At 40.6% G+C, this 14,891-nt stretch overlaps 1 protein-coding gene across 2 annotated transcripts in view; it reads left to right on the top strand.

Annotated features, from left to right (window-relative positions):
- Positions 1 to 14,891, top strand: part of TACC2 (transforming acidic coiled-coil containing protein 2) — a 143,306-nt gene that overhangs the window by 22,188 nt on the left and 106,227 nt on the right. For both annotated transcript variants that reach the window (XM_054831853.1, XM_054831856.1), the window contains one exon: positions 4,731 to 4,891. In XM_054831853.1, the coding sequence (XP_054687828.1) occupies positions 4,731 to 4,891 (161 nt within the window). The remainder of the gene's footprint in view (positions 1 to 4,730; positions 4,892 to 14,891) is intronic.

Here is a 14,891-nt window from a genome sequence, read left to right as displayed (position 1 = left end):
GAATGGAAACTTACTGTAACTCCAAAGATTACTTGCAGCTAGTCAGAGCTATGGCATGTTCCAGCGACTGCTATAAAAGGATGTGTGTTTAATGGAGGAATGTTGCAGAGGGCAGATGTAAAAGGAAACAACTTTTATTGAGAGAAAGGAGAAAGGGGAATCACAGGAAGTTCACTTATTTGGAGGGGTTTGAGCGTGAGTGCTAGGTTTTAAAACCAGCCCCGTGTTGTGCTTTGTGGTCCGGAGGCTGATGCCTTGTTGAGGGGCACGAGGCTTCTGGAACGGCTGTAACACCAGGCTCTGGCTTGGGACCGGGAGGGGAGAGGCGGTGTTTGGGAGCAGAGCTCACACCAGCCTCCCATGTAGCATTGAAGGAATTTCTTTCTGCTATGATAACTTTAGCCAGAGTACAGCAGTGCACATAATCCTTTTGGCTACGGCGTTAATGAAGTTCTCTTTCTTTTTTTTTTTTTTCTTAACTTTTAAGCTCCTGTTCAAAGTCATCAGGAAAATAAAGTGATCCTGTAGATTTGCTTTCTGTTCTTGCAGAGTCCAATGCCTGTGGAAAGGTTTAATGGAAATTACATTTCATATTTCAGGAAAATCAATTTTATTCATTTAAATAGTATGCTGGCTTAAAGGAAAAAAGTATAGGCTGTTTAGTTTTCCTTCTGGTGTTTGTATAGTCTCTGTGACAAATTTGGTTTGTTTGTTGTTGGGTTTTTTAAATTATCCTAGACTTAAAGAAAAAACTGCTGAGAACCTCTGTATTCTGATTTTTAATATAATTATTTCTTTAAGTCTTTCCATTAAGTTGCTTTTTATAATCTCAGAATCCTTTTCAAAAAGGAGCATGCTACATTTGAAACAAATAGAGAAAATTTAGCTGCAGGCTTCTGTAGTAAATCACTTCAGAGGCTGTATGTGTTGAAACCTCAAAAGTAATTTATTTAACAGCAGCTTTCTGATGACACTTTCAACCAAAACATAGTCTTTCTAATTGTTTTCACAGATGTTAATTAAAAATAAAAAAAGCGTGCTCTGCAAAGCTAGTTCAGCACCTGATTTGCATAACTAGCTTAAATTTGAAAAACTTGATAGAGAAATTGAATTATGTTTTTCTGCTGTCTGGCTTAGATTCACAGAGCACGTTCTTTTGTGATGATTAAATTAATACATTAAATGTAAAAGACCAATATATAAAGCTTTCCTATATCTTGGAATATTACTAGTTCCTTTTACATTTAAATACCTACATTAAGATTTATTTTAGATTATTGTTAAACTCCTCCTTTGAGCTTCTTTTGAAAATACACTTTCCTGGCCATGTGTGCTCTTGCCTTACTAGGTGAGATGGCAACTGTGCTTTTTGGTCATTCAAACACTTGACAGCGAAGGGAGGAAAGGGAAGGGAAGGGAAAATGAAAAATTCAAACTCCTCTTAGCTCCAACAGGAGCTATGTTGCAAAGATTGTTTTAATATATGTTAACTTTGGTCATTTCTGGAACTGGAAGAACAAAAGTGAGATTTTTCTATGGCCTGTGACAGTTGCTTAGGGATAGCTGGGAAGTGAACTTTAACTGCTAAAATGTTAGATCCCTGAAATCACAAAACTATTTAAGAACGCACAAAAAAAGTCAAAACCAACCAACCAACCAAAAAACCCACCAGCCTCCCCCCCCAACAACCTATGGAAAATGTTAAAAGTAGTCGTCAGAATAGTGCACATATAACTAGCCTGTTTTGCTGTGATGATTCTCCTTGCCTTCTCAATCTGTTCCTCACAGTGTGGTTTTGGTTAGACAGTAAGACTTGGTGTGATGGCTGATAAAATCACTGGGACGTGGGCCCTTCTCTGTGTCTGATGTGCAAACATCCTCGTTTTGATGAGATGAGGTGTTCAGGTATAGCAGACACATAAATGTCGATATTATGTAGTTAACTTGTGAATTACGGAGATGAATAGTAGAAGTAAAATCCAACAAGCTTCTACCAGAATGATTCTGGCCCCAAGGTGTCCTGTGAAGTGTTGGACTCAGGGAGTCAGTGACAAATTAGCCTGATTCCACATGACAGTTTCAAACTGTCCTGAAATAATTGTACTGCTGCCTTGTGAGTACCCAGCAGATGTAGCCACTGAGTTAGGTCTCCTTGTATTTATTAGCAGTAGTTGAGCTTTGGTAGCAATGTGCTATTGGATTTATTATACGCCAGGCTGATGGGAAGCGTTTCTTTCTAATGCCGTAGCGGAGCTCGTGTTGCTGATGATCTATCGGTTCTCATGCGGCTCGTGGGATTCGTGGCTCTGGGTGGCAATCCAAAGGGTACTGGTTCTCGGCACAGAAAGGAGTTTTACTTTAGCGATTTGTGTGCAAGAGGCATCCCTATTACACTGCGGCTCCAAAAGCGGGATGGCCACAGGTCAGTAGAACAGAAGACTGTAACCTAAAGGAGCCCTTGGTTGAAGGGGCCGATCTTGTGAAAGAGAGATTAATTAGAAGCACTGTGTGGGTACTAAGAGCGCAGTAGGTTAATGACTTAATTCTTTGTTGTATTCCTTTCTGCCATGGAAGATGACAGAGGCTTTAGAAGAAGGAGACAAAACATGCAGCTCTTCATCTTCTGAAGAGAGTTGTGAGGTATTCCTCCGGCCCACCACCCAAACCAGCTGAAGAAGAATTGAGATGGTGGTAGCAGAAAGGAGGAAAAATAAAGAATTAGTTCTTCAGCATGATCATGTATGGTCTCAGAAGTCACTGTTTTGGTTGGGGTTTTTTCCTGATAATTAATTTAATACTGCATTTTTTCATAGTTCGTTCTTTCTGCACACATGTATGCATGCTGAAATGAGCTCTCCACGCCAACTTTCTCATGCAAACAAAGGCAAGGCTGCCCAAAACAGACCAAAAGCAAAACAGAGCCCTATAAGCTAACTAAGGTCTATTTTTATAATTTTTTTTTCTGGCTGGAAGAAACAAATTTCCTCATATAAATCTTGATGTTCTCATAGTTTTTTGCTGTATACTGTGGTTTTGGGGCCAACATATATAGTTAGATAAATATTCTGAATGCCAGATGTCAGCACATGCTGGGTAAGTGCTTAATAATTGTGAAACCAAGAGCCCTTGGTCTATCCCAGCGGAAAGCGGTGTGATAAAGGAGACTTCTGCAAACAAAGCGGCAGTGAAGGGTTTCCTCCGGGGAAAGGCAGAGGATATGAGAGTTAATCAAATTTGCCTTAAGTCTAAAGGAAGTCTTTTTATATTTTCAGTATGCCCTGACCTTTTCAATTGCTCATTACATGGGCTTTTCTTGGCCACTGGGTGTCTCCCATTCCTGGCTCTGGTGGCAAGAAGCCTTTGCTTGTGTGAGACCACGCCATGTTCACGCAGAGAAGTGTAATTTGGTAAACAATAGCTTTCTGCAATTTATTGACTACTTCTAGAATAAAATAAACCTAAAAATTGAGAGTAAAAAAACCTCAAGAGGTTGGTTGGAATTGTGTACTGTGCTTTTCATCTGTGACACTATTCTGAAGTCGTTCTCCGGTCGTCAGTATATACGCTTATGTGTCTTTACATTAAATGTGCCTGAGGCTGTTTACAATGACAGTTAAGAATTAAAACAACAGTGACTGTATGTTGAGGGTGATCTGATGAAGCAGTTTTCCTCCTCTTTCACTGCTGCTTGATGTGCCAAGAGGATTTGAAATGGAGCTTCTTCATTCAGCTGTCATTTTTGCTTTACACTAATTGTTTCTCTCCAGTTCTTTTGTTGTACTTGAAGAACATCCTCAGCTACTGTTCAAAGCAGCTCTTACCAGCTCTTCTTTGCCTTCTAAAGATACTTCTGCCAAAAAGAATTCAGCAGGAAGGTGCCACCCGTAGGGGTGTTGTAGAACCCCAGGGATCCGCGGGCACACCACAGGTCACAGCCCTGGCACTTGCACGGGACGCTCTTCCTCCCTGGAGCAAAACCAATGGTTTGCAATAGAAACAAAACAAAATGAAACACCCACGCATGTAAAGGCATGTCTCCATGGATGAAGATCCCTAGTATATATTTACCTTTGACAAGAGGTGATGCAGCATTACCACATCTGTATAACAGCATTTCTGTAGCTATTACTGCAGAAACTGCAGCATTTCCTGTAGCTGTTATTATGGAAAGGCAGCAAGGTGAAGAATCGGACCCTCCATTTCAGTTCAGAGGTTTTCTGAGCTTCGTTGAAGTGGCAGGAAAAGACTCTGGACTTGGATTCAAGTGCTGGATCTTGATTGACATTGGCTTTATCTCTAACTTGACTCCAAAGATACTGCTAATATTACGAGTGTCAAAGTTTATAGCCTGTTTCCATCCTTTCTCATTTTAAACTTGCTTAGCAAGGACGTATTTGCCAAGCTCGGAAAAAGAGAAGATGATACCCTCCTTGGGTCAGTAAAGGCCCTGGCTGCTTTAGAACAATTGTTGCATTTTTCTCTCCCCCTTCTATTCCTAGTATTTATTTTTGGCTCAACCACTTCCTTCTGTTTTTCTGTTGTTAAGAAAAAAAAAAAAAAAAAAAAAAAAAAAGGCTTGGCTTTGGAACCTGCAAGTTCTATCAAAGTAGTGAAATCTACCACAGCAGTTGTCTATCAGTGGGCAGAACAAAACTCCTTAAGCTTATGTGTTCTCCAAAATAGCAGTAGCTATTTAAATTGTTCTTTTTTTTTTTTTTTTTTCATTCTAGAGCTCTCCACTAGATTCAGAATTCAGTAATGGGCACAGTTTAAAAACGAGCCCTCAGGAAAACAGCATAGAAAGATCTGGAGATCAGGACATCTCAGACCTTCTTCCTGCTGCCGTGCAACTGGCTGAGAGCATATCCCCATCAATTCCAGGACCTACGAGGTAAGAAATGACGTTTCTTCCTGTGAATAGAATTGAAGCCCTGCTGCTGTTGATACTTGGGGGTTGTTCGTTAAGTTTCTGTTCTTGTGTAACTGATTTTCAAAATTTATCATCTTGATGGATGGTGATGATGATGCAGTCTTCAAAATAACCTGACAAAGCAAGGCTACTTACTGTTTACCAAAGTGACTTTCTTGCCTTACTGTGTAACTATAAACAAGACTCCAGCTGTTGTAGTAACCCTTGACCTAAACTTCCTATGCTTCTTGCTAATACTAATAAACTCTCATCTGAGACAGAGAAACACTGAAGTCTTTTGTAGTTGTATATGATTGTGAAGTAAGATGTAATTGTAAACAATTGCAAAATGCCATGCTCAGCTCTGTATAACAATCCTACTAAAAAGTACCAATGCAGCTAATATTTATTAGCATTGTAGTCTTCTAAATGTCTTAAAATTCACCTAATTAATTAAATAGAACCACTTTCAGAGTTAAGGTATTCTTCAGTGCTGTTAAGGATGGCAGAAGTTCATGTAATCTGGATTTTATTAAATATCCCAAAGGGAATATTTTGTCTGAAGCATTAATACTTTTTACTTGAATACTTGAATTTTCCCATGCTACTAGGGTTTTCATCTGCTGCAATGAAGAAATTATCTCATGATTTTAATATAGGGCTGAATACTTTCCAGATCATCAGTGCTACCTGGGATAGAACGATAACTACAACTTAAAAGGAGTGGCAGTATCTTGCTGTGAAATGTGTAGGATTTAAGGCTGTGGGTACCTTTTTAGGTGTTTGCACAAACTTTTTTTAATATTGCAGAATTCACTGCAGAAAGATTGGCCACATCCTTTTCAAGGGGAGTATGTGTGATCTGGCCTTTTTCTGTTTCCACCAGCCCTGGCTACCATTTATGATTGTCACGGTCTTTGAAAGATGTAAACTTGAGAACTGAAAAACAAGAATGAACAGCAGTCAAGTAAAATATTTCAAATTCTGTTAAGTTAACACTATCCTAGGCAATAAACTCTTCTTCTCTTTTTTTTTTTTGTTTTTTTAATAAGAAATTCTGAAGATTACGCATAAAATTATTGATGTCATGCAACAGTTTGTGGCAGTATGCGTCCAGGTGCAGGTATTAAGTAAGGCCATAACTGACCGCTTCAGGGAAATTTCAGGGAAACTTAGAGGCATGACATAATCTCAAGAGACTTACCAAAAAAAAGCAGCTTACTTTCTGGAAGGTTCAGTTTGTCTGTGCTATGGAGCTCTTACCATTCAGTAGGTTGTACTTAGGTACACATACAAGAAGATATTTACTATTAATTCTATTTCTTCTGGCTGCCACTAGCACGTCTTAATTACTTACTGAAAATAATAAAGTCTGAGCAAGGCTGACTGCAAAGTCAGTTTACGATGAGAAGGGTATTTAGGCTTGAAGTTTCAAGTGATGAAAGGTTGCACTTCTTTCCTAGAGATATATGACTATTTCTTGTCTAATGTGGCATCACTTTACTATCTAGCACCAGGTTTATACATGAAACATCTCTTCCTTGGATGAGTTCCTCATGTCTTTGAGAGCGTGTCTCCATTTTTATGTCAAATGAGCAAAGCCATAGAGGTCATTCTAGTTAGAAAAAATTGAGTTTGGAGTTGTGATGGACAGGGTGAGAACTTTAGATGCATATTTTGTTCGTTTGTTATTTCAGTTAACAAATACTATGTGTATCCTCTAGCTTCTAGTTTCTCTTGACAGTATTGTGCATAATCACTATATTGTGTATGTGTGTAAGTAACCATGCTGTCCTAGCTGAAGAAAATATAAATTCCATGTAGACTACTTAAAACATGATGCATTCTGATTTGTGATAGTAAAATAGTCCTTTTCTGCTATTCTTATCCATATGCAGGTTATATTATGGGAAGGGGAAAAAGTCAGGAAATTATGAGTATTACTAACTGCTGAATTTTCTAGTAGGCCTATCATGACTAATATTCCTGCAAATTAAAGTTGTTTGTGAAGCTGCAAAATGACAGGTATTAGACTGGGTACTTAGAACTGCAACACCCATACACCCTCTGACTGACATCCACCTAATACGGTATCTGTGCCAACTGCTAAGAGCTGCCTTACGTACTGCCTCTGTCCTGGGAAGGAAGCAGCAGCAGAACTCACCTCAGAGGGCTTAAGTTGTGTATTTTCCTCTTGTTTCTCAGAAAGCATCTCTGTACAATTACTTCCTTGTCCACATTTTAAGGAAGATGTATACACAACTTTCTCCATTGGCTGCCTATAAAGACCCTTTAACTAGCTGTCAGGAAACTGGTAGGGACAGTACCACCATGAAACACTCAAAATGGAAAATGTGCTTTCAGCTCCCTGACCTAACACTAACTCCCAGGAGTGAACCTTATCAAAGCAACTGATCTCTCTGAATTTAATTTTCTGCACCTGCAAAATGGGTCTACAATACACACGGTGTAGTACGTTAAAGAGCAAGAGATTCTTAGATGTTGCCAGAAAGCAGCAAGAAGCATGCAGAGACTTAAACTTGCTGGCATTCTTGCTCCATTCGTTTGTGGAAATGTAAAGAACTCAGGTACACAAAATCACCTAAGGACCCCGATGAAATAGCTCATCACTTCTGTGATGTTTGGTTCATTTTTAAAGTTCAAAATATATGACATTGAAGAGGGGACTTTGGGGGAGGGCAGTTTGGTTTACCCTGGTCAGCTATATCTTCCTCTACTTCTGTCTCCAAGAAAAAAATACTAGGTGGCAAAATCATATCAAGCACCCAGGAATGAAGCTGTATTCATCCATGCAGCAAGATTCTATTGTTCTCACCCAATCATCTGGTGAAAACCATTCTTGATGCAATGCAGGCACAGCTAGGAAAGAAGAGGGATAGAAATTTGACAGGGAGGGGTTTGGTGGTGTGAAGGAGAAAGTGTCAGCTTCAAGTTTTTCTAGTCACTCAGATATGGGAAACCATTTAATACAGCCCCCAGACAGATCCGTATCACTGTCAGTATGGGAAGGGCATGGTAAACTTCTCAGAGCCTCATCGCCTGAATATTTGACCTGAGACTTGTAGAATTTCTCATCAGTCTTGCGTGTTCATATGGGTGGACCTTTGTATCTTCATCCTGTGGGCAAGGCTGCGCAGTCCTGCCATCAAAAATGGCCTCTGTGGGAAACAAAGCTAAACAAAGCTACAAGGTCTTGGCCGAAGACCTCACCATGGCATTTAACAGAACAAGGAATGGCCTGCCTTACTGGTGGAGTCTCCTTGGAGAATGCAGAAATCAACTAAGCATGTTGCAAAACTTACAAGCAAGTTCTGTTCTTTGATTTGTTTGGTGACTTTGGTGTAGCAGAATTTAACCCTCAAATTATTGTGTCCATGCTATTCTTTTTCAAAACCTGTCATTCTTCATAACAATGCTTTAGCATACTCTAGGACTCAGAACAGCAGCTTTTCAAAATGCTTATCTTTTAGTCTCAAAGTAGCAAGTATCTCTCTTCTTCCTACTGTAGTAATGGTAGAGATAACTGGTTAGTAGATTCTGATCTGGAGCCAGAAGTCATCTGACAAGGAAGTGGGCCAGATGATTTTCTCTCTGTGGCTCTGGATTTTAGTGGAGACACAAGTTCAGGCTCCAGCTAGAAGCAGCTGTAGGAGTATTAAGCATGAATGGAAAAATAACAAACACTGGAGCTGAGGTGCGGGGTGGGATGGTTTACATTAGCGTCAACGATTCTTGCATGTGGCCTTTTGGAAGGCTGTGTTAGCTGAAGGAGCGAGTAGTTACACACTGATGTGGTTTGAAACAGTGGACTGAGTACAGCTAATTAACGCAAGGCTACGCCGTCACCCACCCAGCACATTAAGCTGTCCAAAGGGGTGTTAGAAAGGGAGACTGTGGGGGGTGGGGTCTCTTATCGTGGGTTTTGAATATTTGTGGTTTGGCTGCAGCGAGTGCGGTCTTGCTTTTTTTCTCTCTTTTTTTTTTTTTTTTTTATATTAGCATAGGCATTTTATACTGTTCTGTGACCGGTTCGTATTTTTTAAAAATGCATTGCTCAAAAATGGCATAGCTGCAGCTCTTCAGGGGTTCCTTTTCAAAATATGAATATCGAGAACGCTTAGACTTATATTCTAGCTGGCTAAACCAGCTTTACACTTCAGTGTGCAAAATTATGACTCTTGTGAGATGAATGTTACGTGGGTGATTCAGCTTGAAGGGATTCATGAAATTCTTGTTTCAGGAAACGTATTAGATGGGCAGGAGCTCATGCAATTACTTTTTATTTAGCCTTACTCCTGAAGCTGCTGGCACATGCCTGGTTTTGGTAGCTTCTAAATCATATCCTGCCAAAATAGAAATAAAGACAATAAATGGAAAATCTTTGAAGTTTTAGATTCCAGGCTGTTTATTTTTAACTCGCTCCCATACACTGCTTTGAACGCATCTTTTCCACCCTGAAGTAAACTCTCACAGTCTTAGGAGCGTATGACCTGCCATCTTCGGATGGAGTATCTCTGTGTGGAAAACTACCACGTTTGGTTTTTTCCAGTCTTCTGGGTGGCTTTCTTTCATCCTCCACAAATTCTCAGGAATTCTTTCAGTCATTTTTAAATTTTTATGTTTTAGAATTCAAAATTCAAAACATCTGTGACTTGTTTTAAAATACTCTGTCCATTTTTTTTTACCTGTTTCTCACTAGTCCTGTATGCTGAAAAGTAACATCGTCAGCAATTAATCTGTAAACTTTCTGGGTTGAAATAAAAATGCTGAAGAACTAGAACAGTTAGCAAGCCTCAGGCTTTGCATTGGTGTCCGCGTGAGATGTGCAGACACAGAGCAAAACGCCTGGGGAATCCTTAGCTGGACAAGTCTACCCCAGAGTGGCCTTTTTTCCAGCAGGTTTAGGAAGAAGCAGATACAGCAATTTAAAAGGTACACACCCAGAAGTAGTTCAGGGGAATAAACACTCTTCGTGGATGAACTTGGCCGCTCTCCCACCTGGAATGCTGCGCACAGATCCTGTGGGACCCACAGAGCCGCTGCAGCACGAGGAGCTGAAGCTGCCGCGCATCCTGTGGGACCATCCGCTCAGAGCCGTGCTTCCTGCTCACGCTCCGGATATCTCGGATGGAGACCAGGGGCCGCTTGTGGAACTGGAACTGGAGATCTGGCCATGTTTGCTTGCTGCAGCAGTAGTACAACTTACTTTTTTGATGTTAAAATAATTGAGTTCGGTTGTATTTAAAATATTGCAGGCCCTGCATTTTATTCTGTATGGAACAAGGAGGTGAAAAGTGATTGGGAGTGGGGGGAGAAGGGGAGGACAGTTCCCAGGAGGATCATATAGATCATTATTCCTGCTTCACTTTTTCCTGAAAGCTTAGACATACAGGGAGGGTGGGGGAAGCTGGCTGCTGTTAGCAGCCCTTTGGCAATGATGGATTTCTCATGTGTTTGTTTACACTGAAAAGTTCAAATAGTGACTTGCTCTGCCTCTAAAATGGACTTTTTTTTTTTTTTTTTTGAAGGGAACGTGGAAATTATTTCCATGCTCCTAATTAACTTTCAATACCTCTTAGGGACAAATTAAAGTGCAGAATTCTTTAAGTTAACTCAAGTCCTCCAGTACAGTGTGTCCAAATGTGTAAGCAAGCTCAAAATGTAGACGCTGATCTCTCGTGCATCGGGGGAAACAGAACAGAAACATGTGAGAAGCAGCTATACGCGTGCCATGGTTGCAGAGCTGGCTGTGCATTTGTCCCTTTCAGTGCCTTCTAAATTCATCCTCGGATTTCAGGCTCTTATACTCCTGGGAATACAGTCACTCGGGCTCTGAGTTACATCAGTATGGGTAGCAACCCTATGTGACTGCTGGGTTTTATAAGCTTCAGCACTTGGTGTTTTTCCCTCACAAGTGTGACTGGGTTGGAAAGGCTGCCTGTCCCTCCAGCAGCTACTGCATGTTTTAGAAAGAAAGCTAAGGAATAAGAAAAGGAAATGTGAAATTATCTGCGATTTTCTGTTGTTGGATCATCATTTCTTGTTGTTTATCAAGTAGGTTTAACATCTTTGGGAATCTGTACCCCCCACCGCTTCACACCCCTCCTCAGATAGTAAACACCAGAGAGCTTTTGTCTAGCTGCTGCTGGTTTTATCTTCTGTCCCCTCACCTTTGCTGTGGATGGCAAAACAGAGCAATGGAAGTTGTGACTTCGCATGTTAATGGCTGGTAGATTGGGTATGGCTCTTAATCCAGAAGTATTTATGCTAGATGTACCGTAAGTCATTGATTTCTTAACATCCTGTATAGCTTCACACCCTAAACACAAACCAGGCAGTGCTGTCCTAATAAACATCTTCGTAACTGGGCAGTACTCTTAAATTGTTCCAGGATAATTCAAACTTGCCACAATATATTCTGAAGGTGAACGAGGTTAACTACTGGTATTAAAAATTAATCAGTGAATTTGCAATGTGCTTCCAAACAAGCAATGTCTCAGTAATTATTTATGCAAAACAAACACCTGAGACATGGAAAGATTTAACTCAGTGTTATTTGATGTTGTAACTGGAAGGATAGCATTCATCATACGGACCATGTCTGTTACGGCCTTGAACTTGCAAATCCTTAATTGTGTGCTTAACTTCAAAGAGAAGGGAAAAGTTCCCTTTGATAAGTGCAGTGGGACACTTGCATATTTCAAGTTACATATGCACCTAGGTCTTTGCATGACTGCATTTTCTTTTTTTTTTCATCGTGCTGTAGCAATTATTCCTAGCAAAATGACTCTTTCTGCCGTAAGCTCTACACAAACTATGAGGAACTCTAATGTTTTTTTTCATGCTTTGTCATTTGCATGTTCTGTTTTAAATACTACCCTGCAGTATGAATTTTTCCCTTAATAATATCAAGCTAGTTCAGATTACAAACAAAAGAGATCAAGTAACCACAAAAGAGAACACGTTTTATTGGCCTGTATTTAAAAAAAAAAAAAAAACAAAAAACTTTCAGGGTCATAGCTTTATGTTGATCGTATTGAATGGGTTGTCTGAAAACACATGGTTCCTGCAGGTAATTATTGATTGCTAATACATTTTCATGTGGATTGGGTTTTACTCAGGGGAATTATCTTCAGCATGTGGTGTCATTCCCTTTAAAAAAAGTGGAAGATAATGGGACTAGGTGTGACCTTAAGAGGTCATCTAGTCCATCCTTCTGCCCTAAAGCAGGCTCAACTGTGCTTAAGTCATTCCCAACAGATGTTTGTCTAACCCCAGCAGTGTCTTGCAGACAGAAAAGGACGGTTACAAAAAATGAAAAGGAAGATGTAGGCTATGTTCCCTGTATAGTTTTCCTTGTCACCTACATCAGGAGGAGAAACATAAATGGAGATACCCAAACAGGTCAGTCTGAATGTATCTTACTATGATTGGAAACTCAAACCTTTCAATTCTCTGCTACGTCCTGAATAAACCATTGAAGGAAGCTGGAGTAGCACAGATGATGAATGTGTACCACTTCATTCAGAAGGTGATAGTTTAAGTTGCTGTCACAGCACGTGCCAGCACTGTCATTTTAATTCTGTTTGGCACACATTAATGACAAAGTTGTCCTGATTCCTTCATCTACTCCTGAGTAACAAGTTTTCAGCATTATCAAACACCAGAAAAATTGTTTTAGTTGATTGATAATGCTGAGTAGCTTAGTTCATAGGATTGTCATCTGCCCTTGAACCTCCTAAGTCACGGGCTTACTACTGTGACTCTCTACAGAGTTGCTGCCAGCATGGCAGGAGATGGTTCATGGGTTTAGCAATTCTATTCAGGAAAGAGTAACTACTTCAGACAGGTTTGGAACTGTTTCATATTTAATAGCTGGACATAGAAGTCTAATGTAACAAAGAAGCCGTACCTGTAAATATCTTAGAGAAAGTTCAGTCTGCCGAAATCTGTAAAATGCAGATATATAATGATGTATGGTCTGTATGATGAATATTAACCATTGTTTCAATCCCAGATTTATTACCGTGCTTTTTCTAACTCAGTTGACAAATGGGATTAGCAACGAGTAAAGAATTAGAGGTTAAAGATAACTGATAAGGAGAAATTCTAATTTTAGGTGGTGTTTTCTACTTTTTCCAACACTCAGTTTCACAGAGGTTAGAGGGCTTCACACCCCCCAACCTGCACCCACGTTTATTCTTCCCCTGAACACCATATCTCTGACAGGAGCACGCTTCCAGGTTGAAGAACCCTGGGCATACAACTGCTAATGAGCAATTTAATCAGTAAGAAGATAAACCCGCAACACGAACAAAAACCTGGAATGGCAATTGACTCCCACTTTTCCATCCCCTCCCCAATTCAGTGTTGTGATTTCTGCCCCTCCTCTTCTAATTAGGAGTCCTTGAGTGCAAAATTAATGTCAGATGATAAAGTCTATTCCTTCCTTAGGGAAAATGATAAAGTCTATTCCTTCCTTAGGGAAAGCCTCCTGGCGTCTCCTTGTTGTTTGTTCCTGTCCCATCACGCCCCGTGTTGTCAGGGATCCAACAAATACCAGATACTGCATCGCCACCTGTGTTGTTCCCGGTGTTTGGGAACTTTTGGGCAAAAGAATTTTTAAAAATTTAAATAAAACGTATTAGTGTTATAAATTAAATGTACAAACTGATGCCAAGTATTGCTGAAACTTGGTTAAACTATAAATTAGTTTTATGATATAGATATTTTACCTTAGATTTGAGGCTTACCCTAAACATAGGCAAATTTCAATAGCTCTTTAAAGACTAGTTCATTTTCCGTTGTAGTGACTCTGAAGAAGGTTTTTAGGGTCTAAGACAGGCTCACGTTCAGTTTTACGTGCAGCCCTCATAAAGCAATTGTTGCGTTGGGCAGTCCTCGGTATAAGGAGGGTTTTAACCCCCCCTGGAAGTGCGTTTTGTACCGTAGCACAGCCCGAGCGCCTGGGGCTTCAGTGCAGCTTCGGGGGTTACTGAAGGGGCGGTTTGTATAGACACAGACCTGAACTGCAGCGACCTGAGAGCTGGGCACGGGCTCACTTTTCGGTCAAGTATTTTGTGCGTAAAACTTGGGCAGAGAAGGGGAGAGAGGCTTCTCAGATTTCTGGAGATTCCTTAAAATCCAAGCTATGCTGGGCCTTACTGAAGGCATTTTAAGCTCCGGTTTGTAGGGCGCTTTGAATTTGGGAAATGTAGCCTGTTACCGCTAAGCTATGACAAAGCTCCAGCGATGGGCTCACCATGAACAAACTCTCTCCGTGCAGCTACGGAACCAGAGTGCGCTGCTGTCACACTGAGCATCGTGTTGTCCGTGTATTTTGCTTTTGCGGGGGGGGGGGGGGGAAGGATTTGTTATTTCACGTTAAGTAAATGATGCCCCTTGCTCCTAGGTGCAATTCCATGTTCAGTTGTGAATTGATCTTTCACTCTGTATTCCCTAAGGCAATGAAAATATGCCGAGGGTTCCCAGGGGAGGTGAGGGAGAGAACAGGATTAACCAATTCCATCACCTACGACCCTAGGTGTGGAAACTGAGGTCCACACAGTGCACGTGAAAACTATTAAAAATAATTTTCCTTCTCATGGTTAGTGCACCCACATCACCTCTGCTTCCATTCATTCTGCCTTATCTTCAATGGGTGGGGAGAAAGATCATACAAACAGTTACAGCTTATATGTGCACTGAAATCAAACACTGCAATAAAATGACCTCATAGGGCGTGTATCATTGTATGGCAGGGTGAGACCTTTGACCTTTTGGTGAGCATCAACCGTGCTGATTAGTTGGAGAAAACATTCAACAGATGGGCCCTTCTTAATCTTCCCCTACACAATAAAAGTACAGCCAGATAACAGCAGTTACTGTGGACTGCAGGGCCTTGAGCTTTGCGCAAAGCAGGCTCGTGGAAGCAAAATGAAAAACCTTTCTTTGAGGTACT

The sequence above is a fragment of the Grus americana genome, chromosome 7, assembly GCF_028858705.1.
Source record: "Grus americana isolate bGruAme1 chromosome 7, bGruAme1.mat, whole genome shotgun sequence".
NCBI classification, from domain to species: Eukaryota; Metazoa; Chordata; class Aves; order Gruiformes; family Gruidae; genus Grus; species Grus americana.
The sequence above is the reverse complement of the archived record's forward strand: the minus strand, read 5'-3'. Positions and strand labels throughout refer to the sequence as shown.